At 37.7% G+C, this 25,141-nt stretch overlaps 1 protein-coding gene across 2 annotated transcripts in view; it reads left to right on the top strand.

Annotated features, from left to right (window-relative positions):
- Positions 1 to 25,141, top strand: part of TMEM135 (transmembrane protein 135) — a 162,717-nt gene that overhangs the window by 122,722 nt on the left and 14,854 nt on the right. For both annotated transcript variants that reach the window (XM_085065393.1, XM_085065384.1), the window contains 3 exons: positions 21,394 to 21,435; positions 22,713 to 22,859; positions 25,018 to 25,087. In XM_085065393.1, the coding sequence (XP_084921519.1) occupies positions 21,394 to 21,435; positions 22,713 to 22,859; positions 25,018 to 25,087 (259 nt within the window). The remainder of the gene's footprint in view (positions 1 to 21,393; positions 21,436 to 22,712; positions 22,860 to 25,017; positions 25,088 to 25,141) is intronic.

Below are 25,141 nucleotides of genomic sequence, written 5' to 3'. Positions count from 1 at the left end.
ACATAGTTAGAGGTGACATAATGTGGGTTCTGGTCTCAGAAAATTAAGTACTGTATTTGGCAGATTTACTATTGAAATACCAGTAATACAGAAAGATAAAATATTCTCTTAAAGCTTAGTAGGACTTAACAATTGTTTCCTGTGTAAAAATCAGTTTTAATCAGGAACTATGAAATACAAAATAAAAAATTCAAAGCAGTATAATTATAAGACACATAACCAGAGGCGTGGTATGATTTTACAAGAATGGATTGGATGGAATGTTAATTTTGGATTACACTTACGAATTCATGTAGCCTTAAATAAGCCTGAGGTACTGTGAAGATGATTGAAGCCCTATACAGATGTTCAAATTACTGAAAATATGATTTTATGACAGAAAACGTCTTACAGAAAGTAGTAGCTTGATACATTGATTTCTTCAGCAGTTTATGGCGTGACTTCCTTCTACAGCTCTTTTCTGCCTTGTGAGATTTTTCCTGGCTTCAGCAGACTTCTGGCTACACCTTGCACATAGCTAATTTTACAAAGGGAGGACTGCCTTTTTTTTCATTTTCTTAGGGCATTATTGAAAAAAGAAAAAAGCTTTTGATCTGTTTATGAAACTGTACAAAACCAATGCCTTCTGACTTTTTATCTGCTCATCCAGTTGTAATAATAGTTTTACTATTTTTACTATGAAGTGATCCTGCTATTTTAAATTGAAGAGACAGGAGGATGTCAGTGATACACACCCAGCAGTAGATGTGGAGGAATGGTAAGTATTGTTAGACACTACCCCGTGATTTTATTGCAAAAGTAGATATAATTTATTGTTGGAGGAAAAGAAAGCAGAAAAATATTATTTTGATGGTGGGCCAATTCATATATTTTTGGACATTACACAGACCACCCAGATCTGAAGCTATGTTTTATGTCTCTTAAGTCTAAATAGTTTCAACTGAGCATTGAGCTGCCTGCCTGAGGCCAGTGGAATACTTAGGAAAGGAAAATCCACTTTTTAATTTCCCTTTCTTTTCATATCTTCCTTAGTGAAAGGCTTCACAGTGAGTAAGTCTGATGAGTTTCTAGAATAAGGAATAAGAAGATTGGCTTATCAGAAGTGTAGTGTTCCTTGCTGGTAATTAAATTTGCTTACTCTTGGTAATGGGCATGATCATGCAGTATAGTCTCCTTCCAACCATGTCTCTGTGTTGGCACAGGATGGGCACAACATCTAACAAATTGTATCCCTGAGGACAGGTAGCTCTACTAGAGGACAAGACAAAAAATGTGTGTGTCTATATATTATATATGTGTATTGTCAGTGACTTTGTTTCATAAAGGGATTTGACAAAATTCAATAAAATTCCACACCTTTCTGGCAGGCCACGTCTAATGGTAAGGTGGCCCACCAGATGTTCTCCAGTTTAAAATGCTCTATTTAAAAAAAAATCAAAGGAAAAAACCCAAAAATGTAGGTTTCTCTGATACTGGGGACCCCATTTAAAGGTGAGAAAAATGTGAATGTCCCAAATTATAATGCTTTACTGTTTCATTCTGCTCTTATCAGCAAATGACAAATGGTCTTCATAATGTTTGCTTTTATGTTGTGACTGCTACAGTCACTGACAGGCTTTTTCTCAGCTAACCTTGAGAAAAATCCTTTATCCAAATGATACCAAAAAATCAGCATCCAAGAGCAAACATGCCATTCTGTCATATTTTCTGAACTTTTATTGAGACCCATCTTGGAGAAATACATCAGTTTTTGCCAGTAAAGTAAATAATTCTTTTGACGTACAAATGTGAATTTATACTTATAGCCATCCATGTACAAGCTGGTGCAATATTTCAGTTTTTCAGCTAACCCTGGCATCTGAGAAGTAATTTATAATGTACATTATATTTAGTTGATATACACATCCACAGTTAGATTTTTGCATAAATGTATTATGGAGTGTGGGTTATTTCGTAAAGTACTTAGAGCTCAAATAATCTCAATTCATTAAGGCATTGATTAAGAAAATCTGTGGCAAACAAACTGTGGCAGTTTCTTGTGGCTTCATATAATTTTGAGGTGTTTCCTTGAATATTTTGTGAAAGAGGAGACACTGTAGCTGTGGTGTATCTGTTTACAAAAATGACTCAAGTAAGTTTTTAAAATTGCTCATTTAATGACGTTTTTAAGCAAAAAATGGTGTGATTTTCAAACACGCTGTGGATTTAAATTTGAGCTGCTTTGTGCCGGCAGAATGAGACAAACTGAGGGGAAAAAAAGGGTAGAAAAATGATTTATGAGGATCTCCATTTCAAAATATAATGGATTGAATTTAATATATGACTTTTGAAATTCATATTGTGAACATATGTTAATAGAAACTTCCCACAAAAACAGATGACAAGATGTGAAAAAGATAAGAGTCAGGGAACGTTTGTTTTTCTTGAGTGTATCTTTTTCAGGTTAGCCTTTTAACAGACATAATTTCTGTCAGGGGAGATAACTATAAAACCTCGTGTATTATTCCTGTGAAATCCTGACTGTGTTTCTCCTGGTTTTTAAAGGAGGAAGGATGTTTGCCACAGCACTCCCTTGTGTTTCTGCCAGTCTCTTTCCTAAGGAAGCTTTAAAACCTAGAGCCACTTCTGGTCATATTTGTAAAAGCGTAAGGGTCCCAAAGATACAGAAAATTCTGCTTTTTTCATAACACTAGGCAGTTGTGCAGACAAGACAGCTGTGCTGGTGGTCACAGGCTCCTGGATGGGCTCAGTTCTTTGTAGACCTCAGAGAGTGCGTGAGGGTGTTGCGCTCATGGAATACACTTCCTGTGCACAATTCCCAGAAATCAAGCTTCATGGATTTGTTTGCTCCTGGAAGAATTTGTTGGTTTAACTGTTAATGAAAAAACCGAAATTTATGTAACCAAACTGGTTTTAAACAACTTTGCCACTCTCCTGTTGAAGTTGAATGGGGATGATAAAAACCCTGTATAGTCAATAATAAAGGACATTTAAAAGTCTTGGTATTTTTCATTTCCCTCTAAAAGGATAATTGGTTATGTGCACCCTTCTCAGCATAGATTATTTCTTCAAAACTATTAATAGTAAAAAAAGAAAATGGTTATTAAAAAAAAATGGAAGGGAGAGAAGTTCAATAAGATATGGTTTGATGTGCTGGCAAGTTAGGTAAAGTAGCAATGAAAATGCTCACTGTGTGCAGATACTCAAAATCACAGTTGTGTAAGACATGACTTTGATATATCAAAGCAAAAAGTTGATGAATATTGGTTGACAAGAAGCTCACCATGTCCTGGCAATGTGCCCTTAGAGCCCAGAAAGCCAACTGTGTCCTGGGCTGCATCCAAAGCAGCATGGGCAGCAGGGTGAAGGGGGGAAATCTGCATCTCAGTTCTGCCCTAGTGAGACCCCACCTGCAGTGCTGCATCCAGCTCTGGAGTCCCAGCACGGGAAAGGCGTGGACTTGTTGGAGTGAATCCAGAGGAGAGTCATGAAGATGATCAGCTTAAAGAGGTGGAACACCTCTCCTGTGAAGGCAGACTGAGAGATCTGGGGTTGGTCAGCTTGGAAAAGGCTCCAGGGAGACCTTATAGCAACTTCCAGGGACTTTTTACAAGGGCATGTAGTGATAGGACAAGTGGGATGGCTTTATGCTGAAAGAGAATGGATTTAGTTAGATATTGGAAAGAAATCCTTTATTATGAGAGTGCCAGTGAGGCACTGGCACAGGTTTCCCAGGGAAGCCTCATCTCTGGAAGTGTTGAAGGCCAGGTTGAGTGGGGGTTTGAGCAGCCTGGTCTAGTGGATGATGTCCTTGCCCATAATGGAGGAGTAGGTACTAGATAAACTTTAAGGTACCTGCTGATACAAACCATTCTTTAGTTCTATGATTGTTAATTCTTAGTTTAAATTAATTTGGGACACAATTTCAGTGTAACTTTTAAAGTTAAGTTACTGTTTGTAACCATGCAAATTCTGTATTGGTGGAACAACAGAAAAAAGCCGTGTACAAACCTCAAAAAACAAATTGGGTAATATTAATGTCTGGTAAGAGAGTCTGAATCCTCCAGGAGGGCAAGATATCTGAGAAGATAAAAGATGTCTTTTCTTCATCGTCTCTCTCTCTCCAGCGTCAGTATATAAAACACCAGCAGATTTGCATGCACACTTCTCTGTGAAAACCTCTCCTGGCAAGAGGTGCAGCATTACTCTGTCTTTTAATTTGACACTGCCACTACAGAGCGTCTTGCATCTTCATGAGCCTTCCATGTGAGGAAAGGTGTTCTGCAGCCCCCGTTACCCATTTGCAAGGCATAAGAAGGTCTGGGACAGGGTCTAGATCAAATGGTATCATTTTATGTTATCAAGAGAGAGCTAAAATGTATGTGACCAAGGGCTCTGTGGGGCCTCTGTGACTTGACCACATAAATATTCTGAAGCTTCAAGGTATGTGCCACTTTGTCAAGGTTGTAGCTACCGGGTTCATTAGTTGTCTAGATATCAGTGTGGCTTGCCTCTATCAACAAGTCTTAATTCTGGGATATTTGCCCTGATAATAGGCATGCACAACATTTTGGGGGATTACCTTCCAGAGAAGATCCTTTAACTACAGATAATTCTGCCCACATTATAAACAAACACTGAAAAAAACTCTATGGGAACTTTTTCTGAAACACCCCTGAAAGCACTTATGCTATTCCTTGTGTGGATTGCTTGTAATCAACTTTCCTTTGCTGCTTGTATACTAAACTTTCTTGCATGTTTTCTTCTGGCCCAAAGGGATGGATCATGAATATGAAAATGAGACTAGAATTAATGAAGTGCTCTTACTAGGATTTGCCATGAGTAAGACAGGCATTGGTTACTTTGTCCTTTCAAACTACCAGTTTTAGATACATCAGCCTATTCTGCAAGATGTAGCCTTTAAAGAGGACATGTCTCTAGGGCATTTAGACCTTACCATTGTTAGTAGGATTAGCAATGTAGCTAAAATTCTCTTTCTAATGAAGTCCAAACTGATATTCCAGACTGCAGTGTGACCCCCAAAACTCACTTGGCTGCATTCTGCAGGTCAATTTTTCGCAAGCATGTTATGAAACACATTCATCACTGAATGCCATATAATGTTGTTTTGCAAGCTAACAATGCATGTATTTTTATGTATTTTGAAATGTATTTATGAAAGAAATAGTTACTACTTAAAATACAGAACAAATGAGTGAATATAAAAATCCCCAAAACATCCCAAATCTCCAGACTCCACCATAGATTGCTCCATCAGAGATAAATCAACGATGTAAAATTGTTGTTTTTCTCTAGAACAAAAGTTTCACAGCTGCATTTAAAAGTATGTTGATGAAAAGTGATTCATAAGGTGAAGTAATCATTTTTATACAGTGCATTTGGCAGACTAGCCAAATTACACCATAAAAGAAATATTATATTTGACAGCAAACTGTTAGCAATGTGAAATTTGAGAATGAAGACTATCTGAAGACTTACTTATGACTATGCTGCTCTCTGATGGTACCCTGTTTTTCCTACCCAGCTGTGGTCAGTATATGTTTTTCCCATCTTTGTGAATTTAAGCTTTAGATAAATTTCTAATGCTCTTCTGTTGTGAATTAATTCACATTTGTTTGGTTTAGACATAATTGGAGGCTATTATATCTAATTTGTCTACTACAAATTGTTTACTACATAGAATTCTTACAAGCTAAATTTAAAAAAAATTAAACTTAAAAAGTTTTGGGCTGCCTTAAAGGTTTTTAAATTATATCCATTTTGTCTATTGAATTTTAATTTTAAAAGAGCATGTATGATTCACCAAATTGCAATGTACATAATGCTAGATGACTTAAAACTGTAACAAATAATTACAAGGTTTTAACAGAAGGGGATAAACCTCTTCATTCCCCTTGGCATGAGTGACTTGGGAGCAAAAGGTTGCGACCTACAGGGTCAGGAATACTGTGTGGAGTGTTTGAGGGTAGTAGATTTATCAGACAATCCTATTCAGGCTCTGCTTTTCCACTGATGCTGTCCTGATCCTCTGCAATTAGTAGACATCAGTTACCAGGGATGTTAATGCTCCTTCTGGGCTTTGTTTGTTTTGTTGTTTGTATAGAGTACTGATTAGGGCTTTTGAGTGTGGAATTCACTTGCAAGTGATTTATATTGTATCTATAAGATGGGTTCCAGCTGGTTTGATTTGGTTTGGGTTGAGGTTTTTTTCACCCCTGGAAATCGTGGTTTCAGATAGCAGCCAGAGTAGCAAACTTTGAGAAGTTACAACCAATTCTTCTTAATAAATGTTTCTTCTTAGGATGAGAGAATTTAATTTGCTATCTGTCATGAAATTTATTTCTGTTTTTATTACTCTCCTCCAGAAAAGTTTCCAATCTGTTGCTTTTTTAGGAATTAAATGAAATGTTCATCATGTATTTATAAGAACCTATTGAATAAAGTTAGAAGTGAGGATGTCTGTATTCCAGGAAACCCATCTGTGTATTCTAGGAAACCCGTGGGATATTTTACAAAAGAATGTGCCCTTGCTTAAGTGTCTCATTCAGAAATTAAACCCCTATTGATACATGGAAACAGACTCCTATTCATATGTTCCATATGATTTGTAGCATCCTAATCCTTGCTATGAATCCTTTCCTTATTCTCAGCATCGTAGACTGAAACACATCAATTCAAAACATGGCTTCTTCACATTTTTTTTTAAATGTCAGCCCTTGGTTGAATACAGTTCTAATCATCTCTTTTCATGGGTGCTGGGGTTTTCCTAAATCCTGTTGAAGAGTAGTTTGTTTTCAGTTATTTAAAAACTTGTTTTCTGTGAATATAGTAAAATTTACTGTGAATCTGCAAATTAATACAATTACGTAATTTCATAAACCTTCAATTTCTTCCATTTTTATTGGTGCTTATACTTTTGACCTTCAACTATCAGTGTATTTTGGGTGAAGCATGTAAAATACTACTGTTTTTCAACAACGTTGTATTCTAGTAGCCAGGGGAAAATAATGAATTAAATTAAACTTTAGTAAGTAATGGGCAGAATGAAAGACCATGAAGCTGCTACGTACTGCCTGGTTTACATACTTACTAATAACTTACTTGACTTCAATGTAATTTTGTGGTCTTGTGGTTGCCATACTAAAGTAAAACTTTTGCTGTAGTTTCTTGCTGGATTGCAAGTAAAATTCTGACGCCATAATAATCTTTCCTGCAGCTGGCTAGATTTTATGACTTTATTATAAACAATTAAAATTATATAGGTCCAAGAATTACCATCTGCAACATGAAGTTAGGAACACTATTCACATAGTGTTGATGAGTATATTAAAGTAGTAAAAAACCGCCAAGAACATGCCACTAGAACTTGGATTCCTCTCCACCTAATGACTGAAAATTAAAAATTAAGCAGCCTTGTCTAATCTGCTTTCATGGCTTTGCAGTGTCCAGAGCAGTCCATGAGTCAGCATCAGGTGCAGACACATTCTGGCTGGGGAAGAGATAGATGGAGGAATGTAATCCCCTGAAGAAAACAGTCCAAATATCCTGGCTGTTACTCTAAACTTTTTCACTGGAAAGCTGTCAGAGCTGAAGGAATAGATCATGGTGCAAATCTTATGTCTGCTGCTTTTCGTCCTTTCCTGTTAAAATGTGTAGTATTGCCAAGTCAAGTGGGCCAAAGATTTCCTTTGCATATTACACTCTTTCTTCAGTTTGCTGTATTTAGTTCGGTGCTTCTGTTGGTATGAAAGGGACATGTCACTGGCAATTCCTGTTTATTTATTCTTACTAAGGCCCTATAAAGGGAACACATCTCAGAAGCAAGACAGGGACATAAGATCTCTCCTGAAGCAGTCTGTACAAGAAAGCTCACAGGAAAAGGAGAGAAAGGATGGCCAGCTTAACTGGATGGCTACATGCATGGCCCACAGCTTCATGTTGAGTCCTTGGTCTACCAGTCACAGTTGATATTGTTTCTTATAAAATGTTGACTTTCAAAAAAAGTAGCTGGCACAGACCAGTAGAACAGTTAATTCCTGTTGGCTGCACATTTGTATCAAACACAGAAGTAGTGGCAGATGTGTTTTCTGGCCCTTCTACAGCTGTTTTGCAGTTGTGTTCCACAGCCAAGCCAGTTGTGTCGCTTTTCCAGCTGTGGATTGTGTCCATGTGGATTTATTTACCTGGCTGTGCCTCTTCTGTTGGCTGATAACTGAGAAGCACTGGGTAACACCATAACTTTTTCTTCATTGTCCATTAAGCTCCAAAACTGACCTTAACTTTTGGATAACAAACACAATCGAACACCTTCCATTCCCAGGTCTGCTGGGATTGCAGCCACATGAAGGTTTGTTTGCCACACCATTTTTAGATGGCTTAATATTTTCAGCAACAGCAAAGTGCATTGAGCTTGCTTGCTAAATGTAAAATGAGGGCAAGATGAATTTTATTCTAGGAGGACAAATGGTTACATTTGTGACTTGAAGATTAAAAGTGAATGAAAATGTTAATAAGAAAAAGGTGAATTCAAAGTTAAAATCTAATTTTCTTGCTCTTGTTTACTGTTTTTTGAGGGTATTTTCAGCTGAAGGAACCAAGGGGTAACCACAGCCTGATCCCTTCTGGTTCTTCATTCACTGCAGTGATATTTGTTATCAAAGAAATCTTCAGAACAGTTCTGGATGATCTCTGCTTTTCCTTCTCTCTTAATAAGGTTATGCAGTTGGTTTAAATTTTGGATGTGTGAGGACATTAAAGTGTTGGCTCTATTTTTCAGTCTTTTAATGCAGAGTAAAAGGACTTGATGTTATGAGAAATTGTCTTATTTTCTCTCCATTCATGTCAAATATCTGAGTTCTAATTTTTCTTTAAAGTCTTTATTAATGGAGAGTCCATTGCATCCTTAAGCAGTCTGTTTGTAGCCATTTTTTTGGATAAGATTTTTACAGAGTTTTCTTGAATATATCTTGATACAGTTTTGGTCCATTACTTCTTCTCCCATCCACAAATATGAGGAAAACAGATTATTTGCTTCACTTTGTAGCAAACTGTAGTAGCAAAGACTTATCACATACAGCTACATTTTTCTCCTCCTTGTCTCCCTCTATCCTGTTCCCTTTTGTGATGCACAAGACAATTTATTTCAGCTGATAAAGCTTGATAAATATGATAAAGCAAGACAATCAACTCCATGTTTTGTGGGTTGTAGCCTTTCTTCTTCATCCCAAATCAGCTTTTGCTTTTTGATGCTTCACAGTTCTTATCCTGTGTTTGTGTAGTTGATTGTTTCTACATCCATATAATGCACATGCAGTTGATGAATAGCATCCTGTTTTTTTTCTGAGCCAATCTCTTCTACTTCATAAAATCACAGACTCTCAGAATGGTTTGGGTTGGGAAGAGCCTTAAAGATCATCTAGCTCCTGCCCCCCTGCCGTGGGCAGGGACACCTACTAAACCACGTTGCTCAGAGCTCCATCCAGCCTGGCCTTGAACACTTCCAGGGATGCCATATAATGGGGCATCCACAGCTTCTCTGGGCAACCTGTAACAGTGTCTCACCATGCTCACAGAAAAAAATTTTTTCCTAATATCTAATATAAACCTACTCTCAGTTTAAATTCACTACCTCTTATCCTATCCCTGAATGTCTTTATAAAATGTCCTGATGTGGCTCACTTGTAACTCATTTAGGTATTAGGTGATACAGGGTCTCCCAAAAGTCTTCTTCAGGCTGAAAAACCACAGTTTTCTCAGCCTTGGTAGCCCTTGTAGCACTTTTCTGCTCTCTGTTTTCTGCAAATGTAATAGGCATGCACTTTTTTCTCTGTCACCACTCTCACTACTGAAATTACTGAGTAGTATACATCCAGGATTGGTCCTTGTAGAGAACCACTTACTATATCCTTCAAGTTTCTCAGGAAGCCGTGGACAACTGCTCTCTCACTACCCTTGTCTAATCAGTTTTGTGTTCATTCTAGAAGTCTTCCATTAGATTATGCTTCTGTGATTGTTTTTAAAAGAAAATGTCACATGCTCTAGGTCCAAAGCCTGAATTAAGTCAGTAGCATGTGACACACATTGCTTTGCATTCCTAGTCACAAAATGATACCCAGTGTTACAAGGATTTTTTTTTTTTTTGACAAATGGGTGTTTGTTGTTAGTTATGTCCTCATGATTGTCTTCCAGGTGCTTACAGGGTCTGTTTATGTATGACCTTCCTCCTTAGGAAGCCAGTTGAACTGCAGTTTTGTCTAATTTCTCCTTTCCCAGACAGTACGATAGTGTTTAGCACTGTCCTCTCTAAAAATAACTAAACATCCTAAAGTTATGTAGTTTTCTCACTATTGAAGTCACTTTAGTGGCTCACAATGAGTCTGTACCCGGCCTTCTCTAGGAATGAGGGGACTTCCTGCCAGGAAAATTTGGATTATGCTATATACTTGATAGTTGACAACAGTAGATGAGGTATATTTACAAAGTGAAATAGATGTGGGGAGTTTTATTGATCTCTTAAACGATACCAACAGCGGTTAACTTCCCAGCAATAATTTTTGGAAGATTATCTTCATAAATACCGAGTTCTTGTTTAAATTAGTTAGCTGCAGAAAGTGTTCCACGTAACATAATTAATTTTATTTTTCTTCATATTTTTGAGGGAATCTGGTGTTTCATCTTGATGATTATATACATTCTTGGTATAGAGTTATTTTTTTCTTAAAAATTGTTTTTAAAAACATTAAAATTTGAAGGAATACAGATGTTCAGAAGCCACATTTTGTGATTAGTAGAAGAAAGAATAAGGAGTCCATTGCAGAAGTGATACATCCTACCTCTGACTGTGATCTGTAGGCTTGGGCTTTGTGTCAGGTCACTCCAGGTCTCATGACTAATCTCTCAAGTTGATCTTTTTGGTTTGTTTGGGGTTTTTTTGGTGATGCAACTTTCTATTCCAAATACTGCACCTGGATGTGCAGCACTAAAAATATGATCTAACTGACCAGCACTGTAGTAATTTAAAATAAAACTGTTATGTTAGAGTAAAATGTGGTCTCGTGCTAAAGTATAAGCCAGCAAGGAAGTTATTCAGGAGTGAATTTCTGTGGTTGCGCTGAAATTTGGTTTTCAAAATAGTGTTTTCTTGAGGCTGTGCACAAACACTTTATTCACTCTGTGGTTCTTCCAGCACAGATTTTACATTTCAATGTAATTTCTAGACTTCCTATGGTACTTATGAACATCAGAGGCAAACACCACAGTATTCATGCTGGAGATGTGGGTCTAATCTCTAGGTCAGCAGGTAAATCTGCATGGGGCAGTCATCATCACAAAGAAATAGAAGTTGAATTTCAACAAGCTTTGCAACCTGGTCATGCAATTCGTGTATAACAACCAGCTGATGTTGTGCTAATACTTATGGCTAAATACTTGTAACAGTCTTGAGGATTTTGGCAACAGTCTGCGTTATACAGAATTAAGAGGATTTCTGAATAATAGAGTGAAGAGCTTAATTCAAGTCAATGTATTAATAACAAATAACTCACTGTTCTTCACTCTCATCTCAGCAATGGCCTGGACACATTCAGAATGACTGCTAATTTCTTTAAAATATTTTTATAGCTTTTCATTTCGTTACAAATTTATTCTGGTCACATATTTTATTAAATGTCAGAGATGGGGTTAATAAATATAAAAATATAAATGGATTGTCTCCTTTTAATTACATTTTCCCCAAATTGAAACAAAGCAAACAGCCAAACATGTCCCTCAAATCCAATTATGGCATCATTTGGGAAAATCAAATGTTGTATCCATTTATCCTGAATGGTTGAATTAATCATTCAATGAGAGGTTTAGCTCACTGAAATTTTGAATCATCTACAAATAGCATTAAGTATGTTTACAGAAGACATTTCCAACAAGTTTAGTCTCTTTATTTTTTCTTTTCTTTTTATTTTTTTTTCCTTTTTCCTGTCACAGAGAGCCAGTAGAAAAAGCCAGAGGAAAATTTGGCAGTAGATAAATATAGCACAGGTCCCCTTCTAAGATAGAATCACTGCAGGTGCCACCATTATTTAATAATTAGCAAAACCCATTGAGGGTTTAAGATTATTTGTTTTTTAATCTTGTAACAGCATGTCCCTTTAGTGACTGACTCATTGTTCTAACAACAATGAGACAACAGCAGTGCTGCCCTGGCCCCAGAGGTGGACGTGGCTTTGTACACATGTTGAGGTACATTTCTCTCTCCTCATGCCTCTAGAGACAATTTGACTTCCCATCTTCATCTCTCCAGGGTTCTTTTCCATTTCCTATTTTTGTTCTGTGCCTGATTTGGAGAGAGTGTTTGGGTTTTGCTGTAACAGAAGGTTACTGGTTTTTGATAAAACACTTGGAAGAAAAAGGTCAAAATTGGATAGTGGAAAAATTACATCACTTTGCAAAATTCAACAAACCAATTGAACTAAGCAGATAAATCCTTAACTTCATTGTTTAGCCAGCTTTTTTAATTGCTTGGAGAACTGTATTCAGCTCTGGAGTCCTCAGCACAGGAAAGACATGACTTGTTGGACCAGATTCAGAGGAGGCCACAAAGATGATTAGAGGGCTGGAACACCTTTCCTGAGGTAGCAAGCTGAGTTGGGGTTATTCAGCATGGAGAAGAGAGGGCTCCTGGAAGATCTTAGTGTACCTTTCAGTACCTAAAGGGAATTCATAAGAAGAGTGGGGACAGACTTTGTAATAGAACCTGTAGTGACAGGACAAGAGTTAATGGTTTTAAACTAAAAGGATAAATTTAGACTGGATATGGGAAATAAATTTTTTTATTGTAAGGGTGGTGAGACACTGGCAGAAGCTCCCCAGGGAGGTGGTAGATGTCCCATCCTTGAAAGCATTCAAATCCTGGCTGGATGGGGCTCTGAGCAACCTGATCCAGTTGAGGGTGTTCCTGCCCTTGGCGCGGGTGTTGGACTAGAGGATCTTTAAAGGTCCCTTCCTCTCATACTCTTCTGTGGTTCTATGTTGGCTTCTTCTATTGGCTGTGTGAGGCAGGGGCTTTGATGAAGGATTTTGAGATGGGAGTGTGGCCACCTCAGTGATTCAGCTGCTGCTCCTGAGCTCACAGCCCAGCATTGTTGGTACATGAAGATATATATGGAATGTCTGCATCCAGCTAAAATAACAAAGTTTTTTTGGTTGTTTTTAAGATCTTTTAAGAGAAATTCCCCTTACTGAAATTGCAGTTACTTGCACATTTCAGAAAGTGCTAATCTCTGAAGAAATGAGGATGTTGTAAGTAGTAGGATAATTAACATCACTATAAATCTGATTTCAATTTGAGAATAACACAGAAAACTTAATTAACAACCAGATGTGAAGTGTTGATTGATAGCAGCTTTGGTTTACAACCCTGAATCCAGTATTGTAATTTAATTTCAATATAAACAGCTTTCTTTTTAATTGCAGTGTCACATTCTTCACAGAATTGCAGAATTTTTCTTCTAAATTGTAGTTCCCTGGATTTACATGAGAGCTTAATGGGACCATAGTTCAGTGTTAACTACATGGTTAGGTTTGTCATTTCCATGCACCCTTTCTTTCTAACTATTGTAAAAGATGCATTCAATTTAGGTCAAGAAAAAATCATATACATCCTCCATGGTACTAATCTCACCCTTCTCCTTGAATGTTGTCCCTACTTGCTCTTTCTTTGTTCATTTACTTTTTTATAAAATACGGTTTTGTATTCACTGATTGTAATGGTTGCAAAACCACTGCCTTTTCAAAAGATCATTTTATGCTTCAAGCACAGCTAAAAGAAATGCCATGGATACATTCTTTAATGTTTCATTTAAACACGCAGAACTTAAACTATCTGATTTGGAAACACAAGTTATGAGACTTTTGATTAAATTTTGACCTTGGCTACATTTGCACATTTAAAAGTTTGAAGTATAATTTTTATTAACTACAACTCTTCTGATTTCAGTTATTTTTAATGTGATTTCTGACATGTTTCCAAAAACTGCATGTTGTCCATGTAGTACAAGACCAGATTTTTTTGCTTATAATTGCACCTTATAACTTTTTCATAGTTCTGGCTTGTATAGGTAAGACCTGTGTGTAAAGACAGAAAGAAAATATATGTTTAATCCAGAAAAGGGAAAATTCAGAGGAGAGAGAATCTCGGTATGAATATTTTTTTCCCCTTAGATTTGCCTCTGGATTTCCTCTGTGCAAGTTGCAAGTTGTGCTTTGTGATCCTGTTGAGTCTTGGAGGAGGCAGCTCTCGGTGCAGTGGTGGTGCTCTCTGCTTGTAGCCACAGTTGGTTCTCCTGGGGTTATGTGGTCCAGTTATGTGGTGGGGCCTCCTTCCTGACCCTTGGAGGCAGGAGGGGAAGAAAAGGTTTTCCATCAGGTTTTCCATCCCAGTCCTGTCAAAACAGAGGAAGAGAGAAGCAAGGATTATTTCTGCTCCTGCATCATCTGAAAAAAGTTGGGATATGGACACATACCATCAAGGAAGGTATTAAGTTTTATATTGAGAAAAATGTTAACGTTACCAGCAGCTGGTGTGTGGAACAGACTGTTTTTGCTCTCAGCATTTCCAGGTGTCTTGATATGATGAGTGTGTCTAAGACGTGTTTCTGTTTGGATGGACAGACCATAATGTAATGTTTGAAATACAGATACTTTCTTTGGGTTATCTTTGTGAGATATAAAAGTATTAATTTCCTTAATATGATGCAAAAAAAGGTGATTAATTGAAATGACCATTATCACAAAAGTAAAAGCAAAATAATCTTGTTGAATCTTCCTTGTTCAAGCAACCAAGCCATCAGGTGTCCCTACCCATGGCAGAGAGGTTGGAACTAGTTGATTTTAAAGGTCCTTTTCAACCCAAACCATTCTATGATTCTATGGTTTGTTTTAGCTAGAATACTTTTCTTCCTAGTAGCTAGTATAGTTTTGTTTGGAGTTTAGGATTAAAACTGTATTGATAATTCAGGGATATTTTAATTATCAGTGAGTAGCAGTTACACAGTGTGAAGGCCTTTCCTGCTCCTCACCCCATCGACCCCACCAGCAAGGGGGCTGAGGCTGCACAAGGACTTGGGAGGGCACACAGCTGGGACAGCTGACCAGAGGAATATTCCATATCATATGGCATCACGCTCAGCAGATAAATTGAAGGGGAAGGCTGAAGAGAGGCCTCTGCCCAGGGACTGGTTGGGCATTGGTCAGTTGGTGGTGGACAATTGCATTGTTCACCTTTTGGTTTATATATTCTAATCATCACTTGACTAGTATATTCTAATGTATTCTTGATTTTTATTGTTGTTGGTTTTTTTTTTTCCCTTCCTGTCCTATTAAGCTGTCTCTGTCTCAACCCAAGAATTTTACTTTATTTTCAAATTCTCACCCCATCCCACTGTGGGGGGATGAGCAGGCACAGCTGTGTGGTGTGTAGCTGACTACCAGGTTAAACCACAACAGCATCTATGGTGGAAGCTTACTGTGTTTTGATCTCTTTGTCTCTTGTAGATCTAGAAAGGAAGCTTCTTTGTGTTTAGATGCTACTGAACTGCAAATAGTGTTTTTTATCCAAAGGAATTGCATCTAAATACCTCTCTATTTCCCAGGTAGGGTGCTGCAATCTTAGATGTGATGCACTTTATTTCTGATGAGAAAATAAATAAGCAAAGTAGTCTTTCTTTTTAAGATGATGTGAACATCATAAATAATTCCTAAAGTCAGAAGACTCTTGTATAACCATATCTACAGAGATTTTTAGGATCCAGTTTTCCACAGATTTATTTTAATTAGGACCAAAATGTCTTTCTGCATCCTCATCATAAACCACTGACAGCTTGATGGATTTGGACATTGATATTAGCACAATAATCAAATTGTTCTTTGGTTGCTGAAAAGGATCTAGATAGTCTTCAGATAGTTGGAAAGTTCACTGCAACTAAGTAATGACAAGTCAAAGTAGATTTTGTAGTATGTCCAATCATAATGTTTAGAAATAAGATTTTCTACTTAAAAATGAAAATGTGTGTTCTTCCTCTGGGCAAAATACTAGTGGTACACATTTCTGGACAACCTTTGGTTTTGGATATCCTTGTGATACCAGATAGGACTGGATTAGCTCTTATTTTATATCCAGAGATATAAAATACTTAATTTTAAAGTAATATTTTTTATACATAGTTACATCATTGAGGAAAGTCTGACTGGTCCAGAATCCGTCTTGGATCTCAGAGCCTTTTGGTAAACTAGTATTTCCAAAATGTGATTTTACGTTGCAGTTGTCACATAAAAAAATTAGTCTCAAAACTGCTTAGAACAGGGCTTGAACTAATTATTTCATTTCTTTGATTCAGGATGATTAAGCCTGTGTCTTTGAGTCTTGAATTTATTTATAATCCTGTTTTCCAGTGGTGCTTGCTCTGCACTTCCATTCTTGTAGCTACAACCAACTTGATTAGCATGGTGTCATTCCAAGAGGAAGTATTGATGAATTATGTTTTAAAAAACAGAAATGAGCTTTTTAGAATAATATTTAAAGGGCAGTTGGGGGAAAATATGAAAGAGGAGCTTGACTTGTAGGAAGAAAAGGCAAAAGAAAAGGAAGAAGAGAAATGGATATAGAAGACATCTCAGAAAAATGGCACCTGTTGCTGTTTACTTTTAACACTCGGGAGAGGATGAGGAATGAATCATTTAAGATCATGAAGTGCAACTGAAAAACAAAGGGAGGTATAGTACCCTCTCTAAGCAACTTAAAACAGAAAATGGATTATCTTCCAGGGATCAGGATAGGTCACAAAATACCGTAGATAGCCTTTAATTCCTAAAAGCAAGGAATTTATTAGCAAGGAGTATAGCTGGCATGTTCAGATAAAGTCACATTTCATTGATGTGATCCTCCCTCCTCCATGAAGGACACACCTTATTAACTCAGAAACGTGGTCCCCCCAACCAGTCTTTACAGGCAGAAGTGCTGCAGTAATATGCTAACACATGTCCTGTGCTTGAAGTGCTTCCTTCCCACATGGCCATAATGAGAGTTCTGCATATAGGAGTTTCTAATTTACTCTTGCCCTGAAGGATAACATAAGCACTGTGGGGATGTTGTTAAACATGGCATGTTGTTACTACTGTGAGCTGCTTTCTGCTTACCAGTTCCGTAGGTGAAAAGTGATGTTCCCTCAGATTTCTTGTCTTTAGAAGAGCTATGACAAGACATATTAATTAAAAAACCCAACACACAATTGCTGGCATCCAGCCTTTCAGTTCAGTGTGGGAAATTCTTCCCACAGGATGGAGAGAGAGTACAGTTAACTCATGTACAGCACCTCTTTACATATACAAACATAATTACGGTTAGTATGTGTCTTACTGGAAGTATAGTTTGTATCGAGCCTTGGCTCTATTCCACTTTTGCTGTTTTCTTTATGAAAAAATAAATGTGTGTGGCCGTAAGTTAAATTTATCTTATAAATATGCACGATTAAAATCGACCCTATCTGCTCACATGCCAGAATTGTCCCAGCAGGGGAATTTTGAGAATCCAAATTTATTGCTTTGGCTCCTTAACTCTTCTACTCCTTCAGCTCCAACCCGGGCTCTGGCCAAACACGAGCTGGACCAGAGTAGAGCATTTCTGCTTGTGATCAGGTACATGGTGCCAGCAGCGACAGCTGGCAAAGTCACTGGTGCTGTTGGCTTTGTACCAGGGACAGTCCCTCTCTGATGGGAAAATATAATCAAATTGTGCACCATTTAAATTACTGCTTGCTGGGCAAAAAGCAGTGTTGCCCTCCTGCAGCATGGGATTTGGTTCCTGGGACATTCAGGGTGGTGGGAAACATAGAATAGTAGAATGGTTTGGTTTGGCAGGAAACTTAACAATCATCATGGGCTGGGACACTTTCCACTAGATGAGGTTGTTCAAAGACCCATCCAACCTGGTCTTGAACACTTCCAGGGATGAGGCATCCACAGCTTCTCTGGGAAGCCTGTGCTTCATCACCCTTACAGTGAAGAATTTCTTCCTAATATCCAATCTAAACCTGTCCTCTCAGTTTAAAGCCTTTCCCCCTTGTCCTGTCACTACATGCCCTCGCAGAAAGGTAGTTGAGCTACACTGAGTTCCTCTGATGCCATGCAACTCATTTGTTATCTCAGGCTTTGCAAGTTGAATAATGCCCTAAAAAAAGTCCCTTACAATTCACTATTTAGATTTCTCCTGTCCCAGGGGTGTCTGCAGTGCTGGGCACATGTAATGCATTGTGCTAGGCTCATTTGAAGCTTGAATGGCTCATGGGGGTCAGCAGCAGCATGCAGGCTTTTTCACCCCTTGAGCAATGAAGCATTGAGTAAAACTTATTATAACCAATTAGTGGTGGCATTATTATTACCAATTAGTGGCAGTATGAAGCAAATCATTACTCTTAGTTCAGTTATTAGCAGCCAGGTGTTCATGAAACATGCCATGTGCAGCCAGTGTTGTACCTCAGCAGTCACTTTTGAGCCTGGTCACTGAATTTGTTATGTCTCTCTGCAAGGGGGTTGTCGCACACCCCACCCCAGCCCCCCAGAAGAAGTGTGTTTGAAGTCAGTGTGTAGGGTTTTTTTTGGTTGCTGTCAGTGTTGTGTACCTAGTGAGTGAATAAAAAAGATCATTTCCGTCTCCAGACCAGTATTCTGAAATCTTTAATAGTGTGAATTCATGATTCATGGTGTAAAGTAAAAAAATTAGAATTACAGTTCTGTTGTTGGTTGCTCCTTCATTCATAAGAGCAAAATGGCCATGCCAGAGAAGGGGAGTTACAGTACAAATTACTCTTGACTGAAAGTATTGTTTCTTTAGGACTCTGGTTTATAAAATCCTTAATAAGCAATATTTCCACATACCCATTAGTTTTGCAGAATGATTTTACAGAAGACAGTTTAGTCAGCAAGCCACATTAATTAAATGCTATTTAAGAGTTCAATTGCACTTTTAACTTTTTTTAACTTAAAAAATACAGGAAGTTAAGGGGGAAAAAATTCTAATTGTGTCTTTAGCGTCACTTCCTTATTGAACTATATATTTAACTTTGATGCATTTTTCAGGGAGATTCATAGCTGTAACTCTATAAATACACAAAACAACTAAAAAATAACAAAAGTAAGCACAGCTAATAAAATTCCAGTACACTAAATACTTTCTGCGTAGAATTGACTTTTATTTTGTAATTAGAATAGGCATTAGAAATTTTTTTTGTTTCTTTGAGAAAATAAGTAGAAGGTTGGAGTGCTGTTTTCTCTTGGTGTCTTCTGATTTTCAGTATTATTCAAGAAAGGATTTGACATTTTCTTTGAGGTCAGTTTAAAGGAAATGAATTGTAGGATAGCATCCATCAGGGTGCTTTGAGCACAGCTGGGCAGGGACATCTGGTGGTGCAGTAAAGAAATCTTTGAGCACTTGAAACTGGAAGTGTGGTTGCATTGGAATGATTAAATAAAAAATATAATTATGGTCATATTGTGATTACTTTTCTGTTTCAACATTATTCTAGAAACACTTGCATGTTTAGATTGCAGTTTGTGTATGGTTTTATTTTACTTGAAAAGTAGAAACTAAGGCCCTATTCTTGAGCTGGCAGCTTGCAGGCATAATGTGCTGGACACCCTTCACTCAAAGGGCATTTAATCTACAGTCAGCTTCAGGTTTAAAATCAAAGTTATGAAACTGGATTGTGGCTCTCAGGGTGGAGTGGGGTATATGTTAAACCTGTGCATTTGGGCTCTGTACTTCCACCAGTGATTCACTGTTGTCTCTGGGCTAAGCTGATTTCAGTTGTTTCAGTGCATCATTTGATTTTCAGCCTATCTTTGAGTCCATCTTTCTGTAAAAGTGCTGTGATAGTGTTTCGGCTTTTGTATTGTATGTGTGGGTAAAGAATCATAAAAAATAAAATAATTACATACCTTCGGTTTCAAAGTTCTGTGTTAATTAAAGATACAGTGAGCAATTTTATTTGTATGTATTTACCTTGAACCCCTACAGAGCATAAATATGTGACCAATATTTCAACTGCAGTCATTTTAAAAGACAAACTCTTTGCAGTTAATTCTTTGGTGCCGTGTGTAATTGTGCCTGATGCTTACTTAGCACTGTGCACATGCTGACAAAACCAAGTCCTTGGAAATGTGCTGAAGGTCATTCCCTTGGGAAGAGTTTCCCAGGAGTGTTTAGTGCTATCATGTCTGACCAGCTCTGCACCAGGCACTCCCCTGCTAGGACAAAGCAAGACTTTCTTCATGTGTGAACATCTTTGATCTCATTCTGTTTTTTCTGCTGTTCATGTGTATCCAGCCATTGGTAGTACATGTTGACCACACATGGAGTCTTCTGGGAGATGTGTCACCTGCTCTTGGAGGGTGTGGGCACAGTGCTTCCAGGGACAGTATGCTCTCTGCAGGTGGAAGGCAAAGGGCTGTCTTCATTGGCTTCTGTTTTACAAAGCTTTTGTGGCTGTTGTTCCGTCTTCCCTTGGAGTAGATGAGCTCTTGAAATGGTGGTGGTAATAAGTTACTAGTTTGTGCTTTATGTATTGTGTCAGGAATGCATTTTTATCATCATGTATTCCCCATGCAATTCTATAAAAAGAAAAGTGGAAAAAACACAAGTATCTGCTCTCCCCTATGGTACTACCAACATGGTTTTTTCAGGAGGAATCTGTAGCAGCTGCAAGCTTCATCTCCTTTCATTATATCCTGGGCAGAAAAAAGTCAATAACCTTAATTTTACATAGCCAAATATGGGCTCCTTGTTGTGGTCATTTTTCACACAAGGAACCCTATAGTTTAAAGTAAGGAGCTGCAGAGATCAGCACTTTGGAAAGTACAATTTATCTCAAAGTCAGAAAAACTATTCCCTGCAGCTTTTCACAAGAGGATGGGTGTTTCATTGAGATCCAACCCTCTTTCTCTCCTTGCAGTAAAATTTATGGTTTTTTTAAACTAATCATGACTACTTTTCCATAAAGCAACAGTTCTTTGTCATCTTGCATTGTCACCATTGTCAACCATTGCAGGATGGTTCTGTCACCATCCTGTAGAAATTTCTCTTCTCTTGGTTTGGATAATAGCAAGGGAGAAGCACTGGCATTTGATTCTGTATCCTTTGTTTCAGAGATGTCCCAAGGCTGTGGTGACAGCTGGGAATCCAGGATAGTCACAGAGTTGTTTCAAATATGCTGGTTTTTGTTAATGAAAAGCTGTTGTTCCTCTGCAGCCCTTCTATGTGATATTTAATCTGTAACACTTAATACTGCCATCAGCCCATTAAAGAGAAATCTTGGTTTTATCTTTCAGGTGCAAAGATGGCTTGAAAGGATTTACATATTCTGCACTGAAGTAAGTAAAGTTTCTGTGACCACGTAAGACAAGATTTTGAGGAATCATGCACAATGGCAGCTGCACTGTAAGAAAAGAGTATTCCTAAGAAAAATCATGCTGCTCCAAAACTTTTCTAGCTTTCGGGTATACAATATATATTGAAGAAGGCGTAAGAATCATTTAGGTTGGAAAAGACTTCTAAGATCATCCCGTCCAACCTTTAACCCAACACTGCCAGGTCCACCGCTAAACCGTGCCCCCAGGTAGACACATCTACCTGTCTACACGTGAGGTGTGCCACATGTAGACATCTACATGTGTACACAGAGGCACATCTTTTAAATACCTCTAGGGACAGTGACTCCACCACTTCCTGGGCAGCCTGTTCCAATGCCTGACAATCATTTCAGTGAAGAAATATTTCTAATGTCCAATCTAAACCTTCCATGGTGCCGCTTGAGGGCAGTTTTCTCTTGTGTGCTGACAAGAGAGAAATCCCTTCATATTTGGGACTATTATTTGGAAGGAGCTCTAATCTTCTGTATTTCTAAAACTGGGATTCATGATAACCCATATTTTCCTGGAAGCAAATGGCTGCTGTGTTTTTACCTGGAGTTTATTTGCTGCATTACAGAACGAATAAGTTTTTATACCTTCATTACCCTCAGTAAAAATACCAAGGTACAGTGTAACTTGGATTATAGTGCATAGTATTAGGAAATATCTTGCCATTGTGTCCTCCCTTGCCCTTGATACACAGTAATTCTACACCTAAGATGAGCCAATATATTGACAATATCAACTTCTGGGTGAGGAAAGAAGGATGAAGATGAGGCCAAGCAAAACAAAGTTGATGCTTTCAGTGAGAGCAAAAACATTTTGAAGATTTTTGCAAAATAGATATTTTATAAAAATATTGTAGTACTTATCAACCTTTATGTAACCCCATTTTGCTGGAGATAATTGAGATATTTCAAGTGCCTTTTTATGTTCTTATTTAGTGTTCTTCCTTTGTCTGAGAGATGGACTCCCCTATTAATGTTTTTGTTCTTAGTTTTAAAAAATTCCTGGCATCAACTGTGTTCTCTAGCTGAGCTATATCATTAAATATATGTCAGTAGAGTGCTCCTTTCAAAGAAGTACAAGGTTTGGCAGCTGTATCAGATGAGTTCTAACAGACCTGGAAGTCATTTCAATCTAAGACTTCATGGATATTACATGGAAATACAGGACTTCATGTATTTCTTTGAGTTATTTATGTAATTGGTTTGTTCTGTTCTGTTTTTTTCTTTCAGGTTCATTGTAGGGAAAGAAGAAATCCCCACCCATTCTTTTTCACCTGAAGCAGCATTTTCAAAAGTAGATAGAAAAATCAAGCATTGTGAAAAAGTATCACAGCCAATGAACATACTGGCTCTAACAAAAAAGCTCATGGACAAAGTGTGAGTCAAAAACCCAAAAGAAAAACAAACCAAAATGAATCATTGTTATATAGTGCACTTTAATGTCTGTTATGTTGTATTTGACAATGTTTTATAATACTTCTGCTTTGCATTTCAGTGGTTTTCTATTTCTTTTTTACTGTGTAGTTAATAATGCCAAATGATGAACTCTAGCAGAAGCAAAACTTAAGACCTGTATGTCATAGCTATGACTAGCAAAATGCAGTTGTCTAGCAAAGGAGAATAAATTCAGTCCATGATAAGTGCAGGATGGTGACTGCCTTTTCTGCAGTTTTCAGCAAAACCAATTCATTGCATAGTTCTGATGGAACTGGGGGTAATATTAAGGAGAGAAATTGCACAGCAGCAGACGTTACTTACGTCACCATAAGTGACTGTAACATAGTCCTTTGGGGGGACCTACATCCTTGTATTGCATAAAGGAGAACTACCCTGAAAATGGGGTTGATGGCACATGGGCTGCCTCCACTGTCAGGAGATAGGAGATTGCAAAGCAAAGAGTGAATCTAAAACTGTTTTGTACAAGGTCAGATCTAAACATCTGAAGTTAGGCAAGGTAGTTGCCATCCCTGTTTGCAGGATCCATTTAATTGCCTTTTAGTCTGAGTTTAAAGAAGTGAGACCAGTGAGCTTTTCAGTCTGATGTGTTCAGATGATTTACTTCTTCTATGAGTGATTCATCTGCTTCAGGCACGTTGGATACCATGAGGAGTCATTCATTTACAGGGAAGATAGATTGAAAAATGGATTAGGGGTTATGTTCACATGACATCTATGAATCTTCGCTTCCACTGACCTCCTGAAGAGCAGTTTTATGACCAAATCTGTACCTGCTGACACACAGGAAAGAGCCTTCCAAGTGCATTGTATTCTCAAAGCAGTGGCTTATTTTGCTTGCTCAGATGATGAGCAAACATGAAGTGATCCCCATTACATGGTGACTTCCTATGATTTGCTTGGATTTTAGTTGAAAAATATGGGGGAAGTCAGCGTATTTTTCAAGTGGCTTTTCAGGCATGGCTATATCAGGCAGCAAAAGACCTGCAAGGAAAACACAGCTCCATCCATGATCAAATTCTTTTAGCTGAAGTGGTTATGCCTGTTTTGTCTTAAATACCTGTTATTCAGTTTGCTAGAGGTAGTTCATAGCTCTTCTGTTTGTTAAATAAAAGGATTGAAGATGGAGAAGAGCATTTTTTCTTTAAGGTTTTGAAACTCCCAACTCAGACATTCAGAAGACTTTTAATATTGAGGTTTTATGCTCTCACTGGTTTCTCTTCCATATGGTTCTTTTCAATATAATTGAGTCTAAATGCCTGTAACCTGAGCACATTCTCATTACAATTTTTGCTACATAAACTGACCTCACAGATGATTTATGGCCATTAGACTTTATAGTACACGATTCAAAACTTCCAAGATATTTGACATAGTATATAAATTGTATAATTTATTTTACATTAAAGCATAAATACTTGGATATAGCAAAATGTAATGTTCAGACCTACTTATTTTAATTCTGCATAATGCAGGGCTAGAAACAGTACAATCCACTCAAGACAGTCTCTTCTAAATGCTCAAGGTCAAATTCTCAGCCCAAAGGAAGAGCTAAATAAAAATCTACCCTGTACAAGAAATAGCCCAAAAGTGAGAGGCTTGTAATTGAGAGAAGTCTCACAGGGTATTTCTGTGCATTTGTATATTGTACATTGCCCTTCAGTGACCCTTACAGTGGTGTGAAAGATGAAAGGACACAGGTAACAGATGCTTGCTCAAATACCCTTCCAGAACCATGGAGCAGAGACAAACCAGGAAAGGTCACATCACTTCTCCTTGTTGACCACAGCAGAAAATTTGTTCTTTAATTTAGCATTTTATGTGTAGCATGGCAAGAGGTTGGATCCAAATAAGTGTGCAGACACTTTTTTCTTGGTGTATAACTAAAGTATTGTTAGTTTTTATTGCCCTTTTATGGCATCATAAAAGTTCACAGTGCCCTTCAGTGGGTAATGGGGAGAATGAGTGCTGGGCAAACAGCACTTTATGTATTTTTAGGCAAGAAAAATTTATGAAGTCTCCTGTCACTGACGCAGAAAACAGCTATGAGTTAATACGTGTTTCATTATGCTTTTTGCAGGTGCAAACATGGCCCAAGGCATAGATGCTGTAAACACTATGGAGATAATTGCATCTCATACTGTATTAAAGTAAGTGCAGAAAAAGTTCGATTGATGAACTCTGGCAAGGACGGGGCAAAAGTC

This window comes from Lichenostomus cassidix, chromosome 1, assembly GCF_008360975.1.
Source record: "Lichenostomus cassidix isolate B80296 chromosome 1, HeHo_3.0, whole genome shotgun sequence".
NCBI classification, from domain to species: Eukaryota; Metazoa; Chordata; class Aves; order Passeriformes; family Meliphagidae; genus Lichenostomus; species Lichenostomus cassidix.
This window is presented reverse-complemented; position numbering and strand designations above follow the sequence as displayed.